This window comes from Populus nigra, chromosome 3 (genome assembly GCF_951802175.1).
Source record: "Populus nigra chromosome 3, ddPopNigr1.1, whole genome shotgun sequence".
NCBI classification, from domain to species: Eukaryota; Viridiplantae; Streptophyta; class Magnoliopsida; order Malpighiales; family Salicaceae; genus Populus; species Populus nigra.
In genome coordinates this window covers 12771881-12789761 of record NC_084854.1, presented here as the reverse complement: position 1 = coordinate 12789761, position 17881 = coordinate 12771881, and the positions used below count along the sequence as shown (strand labels likewise).

The 17881-nt window shown below is 33.7% G+C and overlaps 1 protein-coding gene across 1 annotated transcript; it reads right to left on the bottom strand.

Moving 5' to 3' along the window:
• Positions 1-2401: 2401 nt before the first annotated feature.
• On the bottom strand, positions 2402-16320 carry LOC133688111 (DNA mismatch repair protein MSH7). Its single transcript, XM_062107500.1, has 17 exons — positions 15808-16320; positions 14720-15257; positions 13679-13774; positions 13518-13573; positions 13007-13073; positions 12678-12773; positions 12033-12164; positions 11909-11942; positions 11774-11821; positions 10608-10807; positions 10369-10495; positions 9975-10252; positions 9634-9828; positions 8688-9098; positions 8476-8572; positions 7586-7713; positions 2402-3066 (listed from the first exon to the last, which is right to left on the bottom strand). The coding sequence occupies exons 1-17, from the start codon at positions 16131-16133 to the stop codon at positions 2578-2580; spliced, it is 3318 nt and encodes a 1105-aa protein (XP_061963484.1). The 5' UTR covers positions 16134-16320; the 3' UTR covers positions 2402-2577.
• Between the last annotated feature and the right edge of the window lie 1561 nt (positions 16321-17881).

Genomic DNA, 17881 nt, shown 5'->3' with positions numbered 1-17881 from the left:
CAGGTTCTTCTCCAGCGGACTGTTCTAGAGTGCAACAAATCCAAATTCACAATCAATACAGTAGACATAATTTATACGTTAAACATGTTTAGGGTCAGATATCATGGTGATCAATGTCTCAACACCTTGCTCGTAAGCTTCGGAGTGTCGGCCAGAAACAGATAACAAATGAAGTGCTGATGATATCCAGCCAAGATGGGTTTGTAAATTTTGTCGGTATCCAACAACAAACTTGCTTATTGTATTTGTTATGGACTCACAACATGTATCAAGAATTTCTCTATCGGGCTTCCACATCAAATTTATGCCTCTGAGAATTTATCAGCTCTGGATGAAGAAAGGAGCTTCAGACATACCTCGAAAAGACCCAAGATTGCCTTTCCAGCAAATGGTTGCCTTTTCAGCAAATGGGATAGGAGAAAAAGGAGGAGCAACTACTAGCAAATAACCGTGGAAGGAAGGCCAAAATGTCAGGAATTTGTGAATGTTGGCCGAATCAATGGCCAATTACCAAACCCCAACAGAACCCCGCTGTCTCTACCCCTTCTACCGGGGTGTTGAAGATCTCTACAGCGTATTAATGATTAATAATTAACAAAAAATAATAATTAATTAAAAGATCTGGAGCGTTTATATCGTTCACAAATCATTATTCATTGCGTTGTTTATTGGGAGTGCTTTTTTACACTTTGATATTTTGTAGTTCTCAAATTTTAGGTTTCGGTCATGCATGCAACTTCATTTGTATCAAATTTCAATCCTTGATAGTTGAGGGGGGAAAAAACATGTTAAAGAGGGACTGAGAGAAGAAAATTCAATCGGCCATAAAATAAAAACGTCAATCTTAATGTTCATTGAATTCACCTTGAAAAATTGTGTTCAATAAAGATAGTTTAATCCTTAATCATACAGGAAAAAAAAATATTAGAATCCAAACAATATATTTAGATTTGATTTGATTTTGAACTTTTAAACTAATTAGATTGTGTTTTTGGATTGAAAATGAGTTTATAGAGTTTTCTTAGATGTGTTTTTGATATTTTTAAAGGAAAATAGGTTGAAAATTAAGTTTTTAAGATAAAAATCTTGAACCCTGATAAGTTACCTATACAAGTATATGTCATGTCATTTGTATTTTTTTAAAAGAAAGTTAGATGTGTGGTCTTGATTTATTAAAAAAAAAACAGAAAAAAGATAAGACATGTGAGCTTGGCTTTTAATCCCAAGCATGTTTGGTGTTTTATCAAGCCAAAAAATTATTAGTCTTGTTTCTATTTTTTGTTACACTTGTAATTGTCTGCTATCCTATTGTTGTTGTTAAGAGTAGTTATGACTTTACTGACTAATATGTTTATTTAAATAATAGTTTCATTTATTAATATTTATTGTCTTTAGCCATCTAAAACTACTTGATTAATATACTCACTTTTAGTTTGTTAATATTAATTACTAATATGTTTTTGGTTCACATAATCTATGTCCAATGCTTGTCAAAAAGCATTTGTAATGGGCTCTCTTGGCTCTTCCTCAATTTTATTTTTTATTTAATGATTAAATTTGTTATATTCTAAAATATATTTTTTTCAAATAAAATAATTAAAATGATATTTTAAAAATAAAATGATTAAATAATACTTTTCATATAAAATTATGGCATTTACAATAATATTAGCAATTCTTTATGAATAATTATATAGAAACTTAACAAAGAAAATCTCATGAATATTCAATGAAAATAAAATATTTATTTTTAATTCTGAATTTTTTTATGGAATTTGCTTAAATTAATTTATTCCTTTGTTTTTTCAAACAATCACATAAAAATTATTCAGATGTAATTGTTTTAATTATCAAAACTTGCTTTTCAAATCATTGTAAGCTTTTATTAAAAAAAAATGTTATGAATGAAAAAGATATGTTTTTGTGAAGAAAAAGAAAAGGAAATGCACAATATCGGAAAATGAGTTTTAGCCAAAGGACAATTTTGACAAAAATTCGTAAGAAATATATCTTGAGTCAGTATCCATCAAGTTTAAATTATTTCATCATCCCACCCAATAAATTAACTCGGGCATTCAGACTAGTATCTCCTAGTTCTTTCGAGCTTTGTTTAGAGAAGATGCCTAAAGTAACCGAATCGATTGGGCTTGCACTCATGCTATAATCGTAGATTAGCTCTAATCATGTTGAAAGGATTTTAAATACATGTCCGAACATTCGCTACGAAAACAGGAATTATCGCAACCTTTCATCGAGGAAGCCTGCATGCGGGCAACATCAATCAATGTGTTGAAGAGAGCTGAGAGCCTATTCAAGCATCAAGGTAATGGTTCATAGCTTGCAAAGCTCACCAGACTTCCGATAGACCGACTTTTGAAGGTCAAATTCAAGATAAAATCAATGGGGAGAAAATATACCAGTTCGTGCTTTGTATAACAGGAGGGAAACTGGAAACAAAAGCAACTGATGATCACCAAATACAAGGTATACTGCTCTTCCCTGTCATTTCAGAACATGATAACTATTATGGGGGGGAAAATCTTCAGATTAGGATTCCTACAATACATTATGCAGATTCTATCTACTCTTTGAGCTACAAGATTCATGCGAGCTCTTCAACTCATGCCACAAGCAAAACAATGTGTCATAAACATCATCATCATCAAAATTACAATCTCTGATTCGTGAGACATTTACCAGGGTCTTCAACCACTCTTCATGGAGAGTTGAGAACTCAGACCTCCACTCACTTGACTTGAAACTTTCTCCAGTTGAATTTTTCATCAGTTGACCAGCATGTGAAGCAGCTTCAACAACATGCTCTGGAATGCCAGCCATAGTTGCCACTTGCAATCCGTAGCTCCCTGGGCATGCTCCAGATGCAAGCCGGTACAAGAAGACAAGGTCCCGGTCGCTTTTAGAATAGCTTTCGGGTTTTGACATGAATGCACAAGCCATGTATTGTAATGAAACATGTGGATGAGAAGCAAATTCTTTTGTGAGCGGGTGATAGTGTGTTGCAAAAAGCAATCGACAGTTTATCTTCTCAACAAGATGGCGGAATACCTGCATGAATGATCAGAAGCAGTATAATTGCTAACGAAACCACTTCAATTATAATAGGCGAATAAAGTTTTGAAACACAACAGATATATGAAGCTTGATATTATTACAGGTAATAGTGTTGTAAAATAGAAGATTTTATATTAGGCTGTTTATAAATTAAAAAATAGATTTGATACTAAACAACTCTAATAAATTAGGGGTCTATATGATTTGATTTGATTCCTAATTTTATGTCTTATATTCTCCTTTAAATAGGGCCCTTGCACATGCTATTTTGAATCAAGTCATAACTGATTTTCAGATAATATTTTCTTCATGGTATCATAGCAGTGATTTAATCACCAACTCCATCCCTTTATCGTTTTTGTTCACCATGTCTGAAGCAAAACCCGTTGCTACCCAAGCCTTCAATAACATGCCACGTCCAGAACACCACCATCTGTCTTAATGGTGACAACTTGCATTGGTCTCAATATGTGCGCATGTATATTTAGAGGCAAGGGGAAATAGGTTATTTGACCAGCAAAAAGAAGGAACCAACAAGGGAGGATCCAACATATGCTACCTAGGATGCTAAAAACTCCATGTGATGACGTGGCTTGTGAACTCCATGGATGAAGATATCAACTCCAACTATGTGTTATTCAACAACGAAGAAACTTTGGGATAATGTTTACCAGTTGTATTCTGATCTGGGTAATCAATCCTAAGTATATGACTTGACTTTGAAACTTGGTGATATCCGGCAAGGAAAAAACAATGTCACCAAATACTTCAACACACTAAAACAATTGTGGAAAGACCTTAATTTTTTCAATGATTATAAATGGAAATCTACATATGACTACAACCACTGCAAGAAAACGAAGGACTTTCAAATTTACAAATTCCTAGTTGGACTCGATGTTGAGTTTGATGAAGTAAAAGGGAGAATAATAGGTAACAAACTCATAACTCCAATTAGCAAGGTATTTTCAAAAGTTAAAATAGAGGAGAGTCGTAAGGGGTCATGCTTGGAAAACAAAGTTGAGAAAAGCCTTTTTCATAGAGTAGATATGCCAAATTCTACAATCGTTACATTCCAATCATCATCTAGTATTCCTAGTGTTTCCTTGGCTAAAATAAATAGTCATCTTGTGCCTTATATCTTGTTGTTCAGATTCTGCTTCTTGGATTATTGATTCAGCCAATCATATGACTAGTCATTCTCATCCATTTACAAACTATTCATCATATCCTGATAATGAGAAAATCAAAATTACAGATGATAATTTCTCACCAATTACAAGAAAGGGGTTAATAATAATTTTTTAGAGTATAATTCTTAAATTTGTTCTCCATGTTCCTAAACTAACCAAGGATTGTGATTTTCATGTTATTTTTTATGATTCTATATGTCTATTTCAAGACCAGAACTCAAGGAATGTGATTGGTAGTGCTAGGATGATAGACGGTTTTTACAACCTTGATAACAACTTCAATAGTAATAAAAAAAAATCTCAAGGCTTTAATAGTATAATTCAATGTTTGTTCTTGAACAAATAATGCTTTGACATTATTTATTGCTGATAGAAAACTAGGAGATCCTAGTTTTTTCTAGCTAACATTTAGTTCCTGAGTTGTTTAAACATTTGGATTGTTTATCTTTTCAATGTGAAAGTTGTCATTTATCAAAAAATCATTGTGTTACATAATTTCAAAACCCTACATGCTTCATAATCTTTTTATTTAATTCATCATGATGTGTGAGATCCTTCAAAAATCACTATTGTATCTAGAAAGAAAATAGTTTGTTACATTCATAGATTATCACACAAGATTATATTAGGTTTATTTGATGAGAGAAAAATTTGAGGTAGTAACATTGTTTAAAGATTTAAATCAAATGATAGAAAACCAATATAAGACAAAAATTATCATACTTTATTTATTTGGGAAATTTTTTGAAAGCAAAAAGGATTCAACATTGGTCTACATGCTGTGACACTTTTAAGCAAAATGAAATTGTTGAGAGAAAAAAAAAACATTTACTTGAAGTAGCTCGTGAATATTCCAAAATACTTATGGGGTGAAGCTGGTTTGACGACATCTTATTTGATTAATAAAAGTTTTTAGTTGCAGTCTTTGTCACATACTAAGCAAATTCCAATCTAAACTTGATCCTAAAGTTGAAAAATATGTTTTTATCTGATATGCCTCAAACAAAAATGAATGCAAATGTTATAATCCTTAAACTAGGAAAATTCATGTACATGTGGATGTTTCTTTTATAGAAAATCAACCTTATTTTACCGAAAATCATCTTCAGGGGAGAAAAAAAGAAAAGATGATGGTTTTTTAAACATACATGTTCAATTACCTATTACAATTATGAACAATATGATTTTCTCAGCATCACAATCTCAGGATAAGGATGTTCATGATATTGAAATAAATGGAAAAACTAGTTAATCATTGTTATGTGCAAGTGTATTGCAAACAGTGGAAGTATTACAGTAGGATCAAACTTATCCATATACCAAGCTTCAAGTTTATACTATAAAAACTCATACAAAAGGTAAAGACTTGCATATCATCCCAACACAAGATCAACCAAATTCTATGAGAGATTGTCCTGAGAATATTCCATGTATTCTTATTTCTATTGTTCCTTTTAATAATGAGCTTATAGACCTAGACATTCCTATAGCTATTACAAAAGGAGTCTGATCTTGTACCAGTTATCCTATTACTAAATATTTTTCTTACCAAAAACTTTCTAATAATCATAAAGTTTTACCTCTAAGATATCTCAATTGTTTATTCTAAAAACTTCTTAGAGGTAGTTGACTTGCCAATGAATGCTCTAGACAATCCGAATTGAAAGTTAGTGGTATGGAAGAAATGAATGCTCTAAACAAAAATAGCACTTGAGTAGTTGACTTGCCAAGGCAAATGAAGAAAGTAGGGTGCGGTGCAATTTAGTGTTTACAATTAAATCCAAAGCTGATGGGAGCATAGAAAAGTACAAGGTAAGGCTAGTGGCAAAACACTTCACACAAACGTACATTGACTATCAAGATACATTTGTTCCACTAGCCAAAATAAACTCAATTCAAGTGTTATCCTTACCGATGAATTTTAGCTAGCCCTTACATCAATTGAATGTTAAAAATATTTTTCTAAATAAAGACTTGGAAGAGAGTCTTTATAGGCATACCATTTGGGTATGAAGAGAGAATTGACTATCATAAAGCCTACAGACTAAAAAAACCTTTATATGGCCTCCAATAAACCCCTACAGCATGGTTTGAACACTTTGGAAAGGTTGTAAGAAGTCATAGTTAATGTCTAAGTCAAGCAGATCGTACCATGTTCTATAAACATTCAAAGAAGGTAAAATTGCTATCTTGATTATTTATGTAGATGACATAATCTTGATAAGTGATAACAATTTCGAGATGGAAAGCTTAAGAAGAAACTTGTTGAAGATTTTAAGATCAAAGATTTGAAGCTCTAACCTGCTAAAACTAAAGTGGTGAATCGAGAGCAATTGCACATGGGATTTGTGAAGTTGTGTGGATTAAAAGGCTTTTACAAGACTAGAAGATTCTTAACTCCTCACCCACAAAGGTATATTATGACAATAAGACAACTATCTCAATGCTCATAATCCAGTTCTTCATAATAAAACAAAGCACATGAAAATTGATAAACACTTTATCAATGAAAAGATTGATAGTGGAATGATATGTATACTATATGTTCCAACTACCGAGCAAGTTGCTAATATACTTACAAAGGAACTTCACAAAAATTTAACTACTTAATCAGCAAGCTAGTAATGGAAAATATCTTCAAGCTAGCTTCAGGAGGAATGTTGTAAAATAGAAGATTCTATATTTGGATGTTTATAAATTAGAAAATAAATTTGGTATTAATCAACTCCTATAAATTAGAAATCACATGTAATTAGGATATATGATTTGATTTGGTTCCTGATTTAATGTCTTGTATTCTCTTTTAAATAGAAACCTTGTGAATTAAATCAATAAACTGATGTCTTCAAATAGATCTCTCAGTTCATAGAATAGAGGAAGACTTTTTCGGTCACCCAAAAAGTGAGGTAGGTGTCCAAGTGGGTGGATGCAGAAGAGAGCATTTCCTAGCCACAACATTTCTAACGTTACAAATTATTTGTATCAGCACATGACGATGTGTATAGAAACTAGAGTTGTACATGCAACACAAGTTTGTCTAAGGCCAAAACACACAAATCTATGACCATAATGACCAAAAAAGGCTCCAATATGCAAGAAATATGTTTGCATTATTATGTACCAGTTACCTACCTATCTCAAGTGGATAACCTAGAAAAGTATAACTTGAGTAGAACCAAGGATGCGAACATCCATAGAGATGAGAAAAAATAATTAATATCCTTAAGGAGTTTGTTGGATATAGAATACGAGTTCTTAGTCATGGAATAAAAAGGGCAGGTAAATCAAGGAATAATAGATCAATAAAAAAGAAATCTCACAGCGTATGCAATGGCGTATCCATCATAAGTGCTTGTTCCTCGACCCAGTTCATCAAGAAGGACAAGGGAATCTTGGGTGGCATTTTGAAGCACCGAAGCTGTTTCTGTGCACTCAATGAAGAATGTACCTAGAAAATGACAAGCTCGTTTCTATTATTAAACTCCGGAATTAAGAAGCACATAAGCAAACACTCATTAATGCATGTGGTTGGGTCTCATCTATTTGCATAATCCTCACTTTCAACATTTAAAGGACTCTGGGGTCCAGAAGTGAGAGTGAGAGATCCCGGATTATAGGCCAAGTTAGTATGTGGGTGCCTTTACATTCCACAACGGTTTCCTTTCTTTTACTTTAAGCATATTTGAAATCGTATGATATATCCTATTTTAAATTTCCTTGAAGAGATTTTGAAGATTTAGATGGACAAGATCCATTAGACCACAACCATTTACATCAGATCTCTAGTAGAATTACAACCAGAGTAAAACAACCACTGCACAAAACTCTATCGACCTTAGATTCACCACTGCTGTATTTATAGGCATTATGAATCCTTTCTAATAACTTAAATCGAGGAGAAATTTAGAGCAAGCCAACCATGACATAGATTTAAACAATTTAATTTTTTAAAAAAAACACTAAATGAATCCATAACACTGTATTTTACCATCAAGAAGCCATTTATGACCTTCAGACAAAAAGCAGGATTTCAAATAAAACAGTCAACACTTACTAGAATTTATTCTTGCAACATGATAATCATTATTTGGACCACAAAAGTGCATAAACTAAAAAATATAAATTTGCATGAAGAAAGTGAATTTCGATCACATAAAGAGAAGCAAACTTCCAAGTGAAACCAGTAAACTATTATCTTGCTACAACTTACTCTCGCCTGTCATTATTCGATCAGTGGCACCAAGCCGTGTAAAAATTATGTCAGCAATTGAGAGAACACACTTCTCACCGGGAACGAAACAACCAAGCTGCAAAATTGCCATAGAATAAAAAACTATATGGTTAAAATATGCCAAAGAAAAGAACTTTCTAGGGATGTAGGAGCACAGAAGTAATTTTTTCAAGCTAGGTCTAAAGTCAAACCTGTGCTAGTATAACAGCTAGACATGTGGCACGCAGAAGTGTTGATTTTCCACCCATATTTGGTCCAGTCAGCAACACAGTGCGGGGATGTTGGCTATCTGAATCCTCACCAAGGAACACATCATTTGGGACAGGCAATCCATTCTCTCCGAGGGCAAATGGGTGCCATAACCCTTTAATCTTAAGTACAGGCCCCACTTCCCCCTCACAGAAAGAAATGGCTTTTGAATCAGGCAAAATAACAGGTCTACACATAGCTCCACATGACATGCTTGCTGTGACTGCGAAAGATCTAAGCACATCAATACAATTGATTGCATGGATGACTTCACCCCACTGTGCAGCTTTCTCAATAAATAATTCAATCAGCACAGAAAGCATTCCAGCCTCTGAATCTGTCACATCACGATTCTGATACCAAATATAGTATTAGTAATGTGCAAAAGTAGGCATAAAAACAGAATGCAATATCATCACCCACATAAAGAAAAGAAAAAACTTACAAGAAAGTACAGATGTTCCAAATAGGAATGGCCATATTGTTAAACAGTCAATATAAGCCAATGTGTGGTTTGTGTGTTGTGAGAGAGACATTTTCTAACAGAGTAATACAGAATTCCACAGAGATGCATGCTCAGTTATCAAGGATGCCAAAAGTCCTTTATTACTGCAGAATGTAATAATTTGAGGGGGGAAGAAATCGAGACCGAATGTTGAACTGTGAAAAAGAAAGCACCAGCAGCTACACACCAGATTGCATGTACACATGCATAACTAAAATTTTAATAGTAGCCTCGAATAAATAAATTAGTATATAACAATTAATATAATTTCATACAAAAGAATACATCTGCATCATCTCAATTAGAAACACAAGGATCCAAATGGGGAGAAAGGGAAAAACATTGGTTGATATATCCAAAACATAAACCAGAAAGAAGCAGACCTGGTAGTTTGGAAATTCACTATCTACAGCTGCTTCAAATTGCACAAGGAATTTTTCAAGCCCATTACTACCAAGAAGCTCTGGAAGTTTAAAATTTTTTGATAGTGATGAAATTAGTTGCTCTTCCTTCAGTAATAGCAATAACAAATCCATTCCATTCCGAAGCCCTTTCACCAGAGACCCGAACACTTTCACCTACACAACACTTACTGCCACTTCAGTAGAAGGTTCAGGACTAACTAGAGACTTGCTGAATTGTGACACCGTATGAAAATCATCGTACATGTGCACTCAAAGAGATTTTTACAAGTAAATATTTGAAATCAAATAAGACAACTTACTCGTTGTTTCAACAATTTTTTGCTAATCAAGGGCAGTGCTAGAGAACCTGATGCCTGAAAGCTAACCTTAACTCGTCCAAGCATTCTTTCTAAATCTGGAAGCTTGCGAAGATATTGAGCAATAACTAACATAATTTCTGAACGACCCATTAGATTTTCAATAACATCAAGCCTATTATTAATGCCTTCAACATGTTTCAGTGGATGGCAGATCCAATTCCTCAAAAGCCGCTTACCAGATGCTGTCACGCAGTTATCAAGATAGTTAAACAAAGTACCTGAAATCATGAAGAGAAAAGGCTTTCAATATTTAATTTAAAACTCTTAAAAATCAAAACTAAAGATTTGAGGATGATGATAATTTCATGGGAGATCAAGGAATGAACACACTGGCCTGATGAACCACCATCAGCACTGTTACTAAAAATCTCCAGATTTACTAGAGTTTGCCCATCCATTCTAAGGCAACCCTTATAAACTTGGTAGGGTAGAATATCTGCATTCCTTAAAACATCATCAAACTGCACAAAAGAAAAGGCACAGAAATCTTTATAAGCAACAAATAATCAGGGATCTTAACAGTTAAAAGGCCAACCAGAGAAGGGAACGGAGGAGGTTGACAGGCAAGCATACCATCAATCTGGATAGATGACCAATAAGCCCGCCAAGAGCACATAGAGATATATCCTGGTGCATTATACTGTCAAGTGCATGGTTCCATGGATTTGTAGACCATTTAAAGTGTTCCTTCGATTGAATCAAATTTTTAACTTCAGAAGCATCCACAAAATCAGTGCCTGGCAGCACTGGTGACAATTGCAGTGCTGTAGAACCTGCAAGGAAGGGGTGAGGGAAATGAAAAGGTGAGGTCGTGCTCCTCATGATAGCTTGGATCATAACTTACATATCCTTTTAATGACAGATTCTTCAGCAATAAACCAAATGTAGAAAGACTTATTTAAGAGATCAATAATGAAGGTGGCAAATTATTAAACAGGAATCACTTGAGAAAGGAGACATATAAATTTAAAGTAAGTCATGAGATGTATAATTGCAGTATGGTTAGACTACGTTCACCAACCAGGAGTATGTTAGCTGGCTACCACAGTTGGACCTCACATTGATCAACTAACTTGTGCATCAAAGCAAACAAAGGAGACTGTCAAAGATTTATTCATAACCTTGCTGGAGAAGTTGCAGCAAAGGAATTCACACTGATTTGAGCAAAACACCCAAGATAATAATAATATGCATGCAGGAACAGCATCCCATCAAAATACATAAATGCAACTTGTTATCTAGTAAGACTGCCTAAAGGCCTTCATGCATAGAGAAAGTGCACAGAGTATAAAATAGCTAAACCTGAAGTTACTAAAAAATAGGACATGAGTTACTATATTTACACCAGGCTACAAAGACTAAACAACTCACATACTAATCATCGAGCATATTTTATACATCCAACAAATATCCAGCAAGTTTCAAGTTCATCCAGACAAATGTCTTTCATTTTCTAGAAGATTTTTACAAACAAATTATAGTGAAAAGACAATAATGACACAGGAAATAAGGAAAGATAAGAAGGAATATCAAGCTAATCTAGGAAAAAAATATTTGCAAAATAACAAAATACATTCTGGCAAATGGAAAGCTCAGAAGGCAAGTACTCATCCAAGGCAGGTGTACAAAGTCTTCCCTTCTTATCAAGAAATACCAGTTAATATATTTGCAAGTGCAATCCTTAATCTTAAATGTATATGATATATCTTGTCATATGAAAAACATCGGTATAAACTTACCAATTAATGAGTACTTCCTAAGTTCTTTCTGAGCGCCTCTGGAAAGCTCTGCAACATAGAAATCCTCAAGCTTTAAGCTAGGCAAAAAAAAAAAATTCCAAGAGCAAGAGAACAAAAACAAGAAAAGGCATGTACCTCTATTTTCATATATGACTTCCTTAGGTGAAATCTATAATCAAATCACAGTAAGATATTCAAAGGTTAAGTACTTGAGAGCACACAGAATCATTAAACAAACAAGAAAGATAAAGGAGCATACTTGCATCAATAATGCCCCCAAAGCAGCATGTGACGCATCATCATTGATTGATCCAACCCAAACTCGTAGAGCAGCACAATCAACAAAAGCAAACCCATAAGCAGTTGCACCATTATCCACCCCATAGTTTCCCTAAAGTTATCACCCAAAGGAATAATCAGATAGGATAGCACAATAAACTTTTAAGAAATGCATAAATAACAAGGACCATTTAAATGAATAGAATAACAAATGAAACCAAATTTCAAATTCTCCAAGCTGGGTAAGTTTATAAGAACAAGAAATGGTAGAAAATAATAAAGTCAACTGCATAACTAACATACTACGTGGAAAAAAAGTAATCAAAACATTTTAAACAGACTGTTCATTTTAAGTTGTGATAAAGAAGAAAAATTGCATCATAACAATTCATCAATTCGCTCTTCTAACTCATGATTTATCAATAATAGCCTGATATCAGGAAAATGTGAGTTTTTAACAAAAAATTGTCCTCCGGTTAAATGATGCGATCACAGAATAAGCTCGCACAAGATTATTTTAGCAATATTTTTAAATTGAATATGGGCAAGATGCAACAATTTGAGAGAGTTTAACACGAAAAATGTTGCTGCAGCAGAAAATTGTAAGAATGTAATCATTACAAACCTCTTTTATGGCAAGAAGATGAACAGCATCAGGCCCCATATTATGGTCAGTTGTGGTTGATGGGGTGACAACTTGTACCAATTTTCTTTGGATTACCTGAAATTCAACATCAATGATAAAACAAGGAACTCAGATAGTTACCCACATCATGGCATTGATTTACTATTTCAGTTTCATTGAATTAACGAAAACCACAAATGATGCATGGTGTTGAGAACATAATCTATAAGAGATGCCATATCTGTCTGAATGGTTGAATCAACAAGAATAATTGAAAAACAAAAATCTATCAGAAACATGTCTCCTTTAAAGCTGCACGGAAAACTCACAGAATTTGCACCCCTAGATTTTGCTTGATCAGATGTTTCCAATTGCTCCACTCTTCCAACTTTATATCTTGACAAAGAGCACAAAAGCAATAAGTGAACTGCAAATGTTCCGGACAAAAAATGTGGAAAGAGAACATGGGATGGCTAAATCTCGGCTAACTACTAAGATTTGAGTGAAAAGATCTTGTTTCATATCTTCAGCCAATATATGATTAGCATAAACGATGCATAATGCAAGTTGAAAAATGCTTTTCTTTTCATTGTGCTTCCTAGATACAGGAAGAAATGAAAGAAAGAACAAAATTTCCATGACAGATGGCCAGTCTGGTCTACATGCTGGCTTCTTACAATTTTTGCAGAACATTTTGCCGTATTTAAGAATAATATTAACTACATAAAATAGAGATATAAAACTAGTAACAATGAAATCTTTCATTCATCTTGAAGGCATGACATAACAATGAGAAAAAAGGAAATTATGGTTCAGAGACAAGGTCTGCTGCTCCCCTACCCACGAGCTACCAGCTTTTCAACAGCATCGTCAATCCCACTTTCAGATATACCAACCTGATCACAAGGCAGATGCTATTAAATAAAACACATATGCATATAACTGTAATTGGAGCAATTAAAATTGGTTTTTAAATTAGAAAAAATTATCTTTGAAGTCACCTGCCGACATTTCCCCACACCGCTTAATGTCATTTTCCAATCAAGCTCTTTGTGACCAATTTCAGCATCCAGTTCATAGAGTTCATAGAATTTTCCCTGTGTTTCATCAGTCACATAAACATATTGGTCTGATTTCAGAACCCAAAACTTCAGAAGACACTAAAAGAAAGTTCTAATTTTCAACCATGACACACATTAATAAATTTGTAAATATAAATCTCAGTCAACAGAAATGTGTGTGTGAGTGAGTGAGTGAGTGAGAGAGAGAGAGAGTTAAAATACAAGTTACAGTTCAGGCACCACATGCCAACATTGGCTGCATGATTGCAGTGGCAATGCCTCTTTTCCTATTGGATAATACAGCCAAGATGCACATCCACTATTAATGAGAAAGCAGAAATTTAAGAAGAAAATGATGCATGATTAGCATTAAATCATTACCCAAAACTTCAGAAGTCACTAGAAGAAAGTTCTAACTTTCCACCATGCCACACATTAATAAATTTGTAACTATAAATCTCAGTTAACAGAAATGTGTGTGTGTGTGTGTGTGTGTGTGAGAGAGAGAGAGAGAGAGAGAGGGAGAGAGAGAGAGAGAGTTAAAATACAAGTTACAGTTCAAGCACCGCATGCCAACATTGGTTGCATGATGTTAGTTTTGCAGTGGTAATACCTCTTTTCCCTATTGGATCATACAGCCAAGATACACATGGTATATGCTCCACTATTAATGAGAAAGCAGAAATTTAAGAAGAAAACGATGCATGATTAGTATTACATCATTCTTTTGAATTGAATTGGTTGCTGATGATGTTTATTGCAAGTCCACCCATTTAGCAAGGAAACAGAAATTTTTCAGAAAAATAAGAATGAACTGGTTGCTTGCTGATGATGCTTATTGCATGTCCAACCGTTTAGCAAAGAAAACAGAAACTTTTTAGAAAAATTAGAATGAATAGCTGGGTCATGCTTTAATGTAACCTTATGATAAAAAGTTTCAGCAACTTCAAAAGTATCAGAAACTGCAGCAATACTACTAACCACTTTAAAGAAAAGTAGAACATCCATGTACTGAGATTTGACAGTCCAGTATTGCTTTTGAGAAGCTGACATTTTCTTCAATGCATCAGGTGGTAAGTAAAGCGTCTTTTTGTCATAGAGAGGATCATTGGGCCTTCTCCCATTAGCATCCCTGATTTGGGCAGGGTCAAGCCATTCAAACTTGCTTGTTGAATTAGATATTTCCTCATGATTTTTGATCAAGGAAGCTGAGTCCTGTAGTGGTTTCACTCTTTTGCTAGAGTTTAGGAAGGAACAACCATTCTTATCCTCAAACTTAGGAACGTCCTCTAGAATTCTCTTCAGACGAGGAACTAGCGGTCGCATGCCTGGTGTATGTGGCCCAGGAACATCATTTTCACTTTCAATATTCAAGACACTCGTTTGATCAACCATGCCACTGGAACTAAAACCATTGTCTTTCTCAGAGTACAGTGTATCCAGTCCTTGCTGAGGCAATTCTTTTGGGATAGTAAATGTAGCAGATGTAGAGCAAACATTAGCAGAATGAACCTGGTTCCTGCATCAATTTGTATCAGTTACACCCACTATGAGAGAAATTTGAGTCAGCAAGGTACAAGGACACATGTTTATCACTTATATACTATTAGCGATCATCAAAACAAACAGAAATTAGTCAAAAAAAGGAAGCCTATCACATTAGGGTTCGAACACTAAATCCTGAAACTATTTCATAAATGTTCACAACACAAAATCAATCACAAGATAGAAACTCATTGTATTTAAGAAATGCCCTTAAAACATATTTGTCCTCGTAGACTCCACAAACTCGCTTCACTTAATAATTTGCAACTCCAAAATTTTCTTCAAATTTCAACAATCATTTCTAAAATCTCCTCTCGTGATCCGCACTCTTTTACAATTTCCATTTGCTGGGAGTATTCTTTAGAAATTAAAATTAACAAATGAACGGCTTCAGTTCAGCTTCAACAAGAAGACTAATTATGAAATATTGAATTATTTAAAAAATATATATATATTCCCTTCATAATTACATAGATAAACAACAATTCAAAGATTTTAATTAATATTCGAAAAAAAAATGTTACCTCCCATTAGGTTTTTCTCTGTCATCGACCTTAACGAACTTATGCATTATGCTCGAGAAAAGCGAATCAACCTTGGCCTCCTCGTTCTCCTTGATGTTCACCGGTAATATCTGACGTGGCACCTTTTCTGGTGGCGTGTCAGTTCCTATAATTTCAATAGACGAGTCCACCAGTCCATGAATCGCAGGTTGAGACACGTTTTGATTATGTTGCTTCGCCGAGAACAGAGGAGCTTGCCGACCATCGGTCCTTTCTCCGGCGTCGGAGCTCTGACTGGGCTGCGAGGGTTTTTGGAAGAACGAGAGTATCGATTTTTGGCGCGGCATTTTCGTACTCCTAGAGAGAATCAACTTTTAGAGATGTGAAATTTTTATTAGAATATATGGAGTCTATGACTCTATACAGTAGAAAACAATTGGCGCCAAAATCTGCCCCTTTCGGCTCTCAAAAGTTTCAATGGAGAAAAGGACGCCCTGATTTTAGATTTCACTGGGTGGTTATTGTTGATCTGGATGTCTGATTTTCATCGCTTCTTCTAATACGGTCCTATTTTTTACCTTTTAAAGGATTAATATGGTATTGTGTTAACTTTGTTTGATTAATTAAATAGTTTCAATCCTTTTACAAGTAAACATATATCTGCATTTTAAATTTTATTTTTAAAATAATTTATTTTTTATTCAGATCTTTTTTTATTGCGTATAAAAATTAATCTTATATTAGTTTTAATTAAATATATATTTTTTAAAATTATAATTAAAAATATTTTAAAAACAAATATAACCACGTGAAACACATGCTTAAAAGTTCAATCTTAGTATAAAAAAAACTATTTAAAATTAACACTCTCAAATTATTTTATTTTAGGGCTTCAACCACTAATTGATTGAAATTACTCATGTTGCACTTGAGGGTCTGGCTCAGTGGTCAACCGTGTGACTTGTTCCGCTCCTGTCCCGAGTTCGATCCTCTATGTGCACGCCTGTCACCCCCGCGGTGTCTTACCTGCTCACTGGGCTTGCAGGATGCTCAGTGGGCCGTGGAGAATAGTCGTGGTGCGCGCAAGCTGACCCGGACACCCCACGATAATAAAAAAAAAAAATTACTCATGTCAAATTCTCTCCTCTTAGCGGTGAGTATATCACGAGAGTCACATGTTTTCCTTAAAAAAAAAATTCATGAAGCATTGGAGAGTTGATTTATTAATAATAATTATATACAAATTTAAGACATTTTAGAATATTGGTGGATTTTATTTTTATAACTTTCTTTAACTTATATCTTTTAACTTATTTTATTTTTTTACATTTTATAAAAAAAAAAGTACAACACGGGACGTGTTATCTATAAATTTATTTATTTATTTATTTTATATTTAATACTAACATTATAATATAATTTAATAGTAATATATAAATTTTAACTAACCACTAATTAAGAAAAATAAGTTTTAAATATTGTAGAATTCTAAAAATTAGATCAATCTCATTTTTTTTTATTTTCGTATGAAAGATTGATATAAAATAGCATGCAAGAAAAATAATTTAACAAAACAAGAACGAGATGTTGCTGCAAGTAGCACCAATTAAGATTATTGACGTGGAAAAATCATACATCTCAAATCAAGAGGCTTGAGCAATGACAATACAAGTACAACCATGTCATAGAATACGAGAACATGAAAACTTACGATCAGCAAAGATAGCCAATAACAATGAGCCAGATCATCACATCGGAGAAAATTTCCATCCCTTTTGAAATAAAGAGAAATATATTAGAATATCAAAAATTGAGGGGTAATATAATCAATAAGAAAGTTTATCTCTTCTTAAAAAATACTTAACCAAGCATAACTTCATTTATTGTCTAAAGATATTAAAGATATAGACTAGACAACAAAAAAGCAATCAAGTATAATTGATCACATAAACAAAATATGAACGGGCTAATACTATGAAAAAATAATCAAACACAATTGATTACATAAGTAAAATTTAAACAAACTGAATATTTAAGTTGAGTAGTCAAAAGATCAGATTGATAGCAACAATCTTTTCCACTAATCAAAAAATGA

What these genes read in the sequence shown, in the direction of transcription:
- LOC133688111 (XM_062107500.1), bottom strand. Translation starts at nt 16,133, where the DNA reads ATGCCGCGCCAAAAATCGATACTCTCGTTCTTCCAAAAACCCTCGCAG. An exon ending in GTGTGGGGAAATGTCGGCAG is followed by an intron (nt 13,574 to 13,678) that starts GTGACTTCAAAG and finishes CCTTGTGATCAG; the next exon opens with GTTGGTATATCTGAAAGTGG. An exon ending in TGCTGATGGTGGTTCATCAG is followed by an intron (nt 10,253 to 10,368) that starts GCCAGTGTGTTC and finishes TCATGATTTCAG; the next exon opens with GTACTTTGTTTAACTATCTT.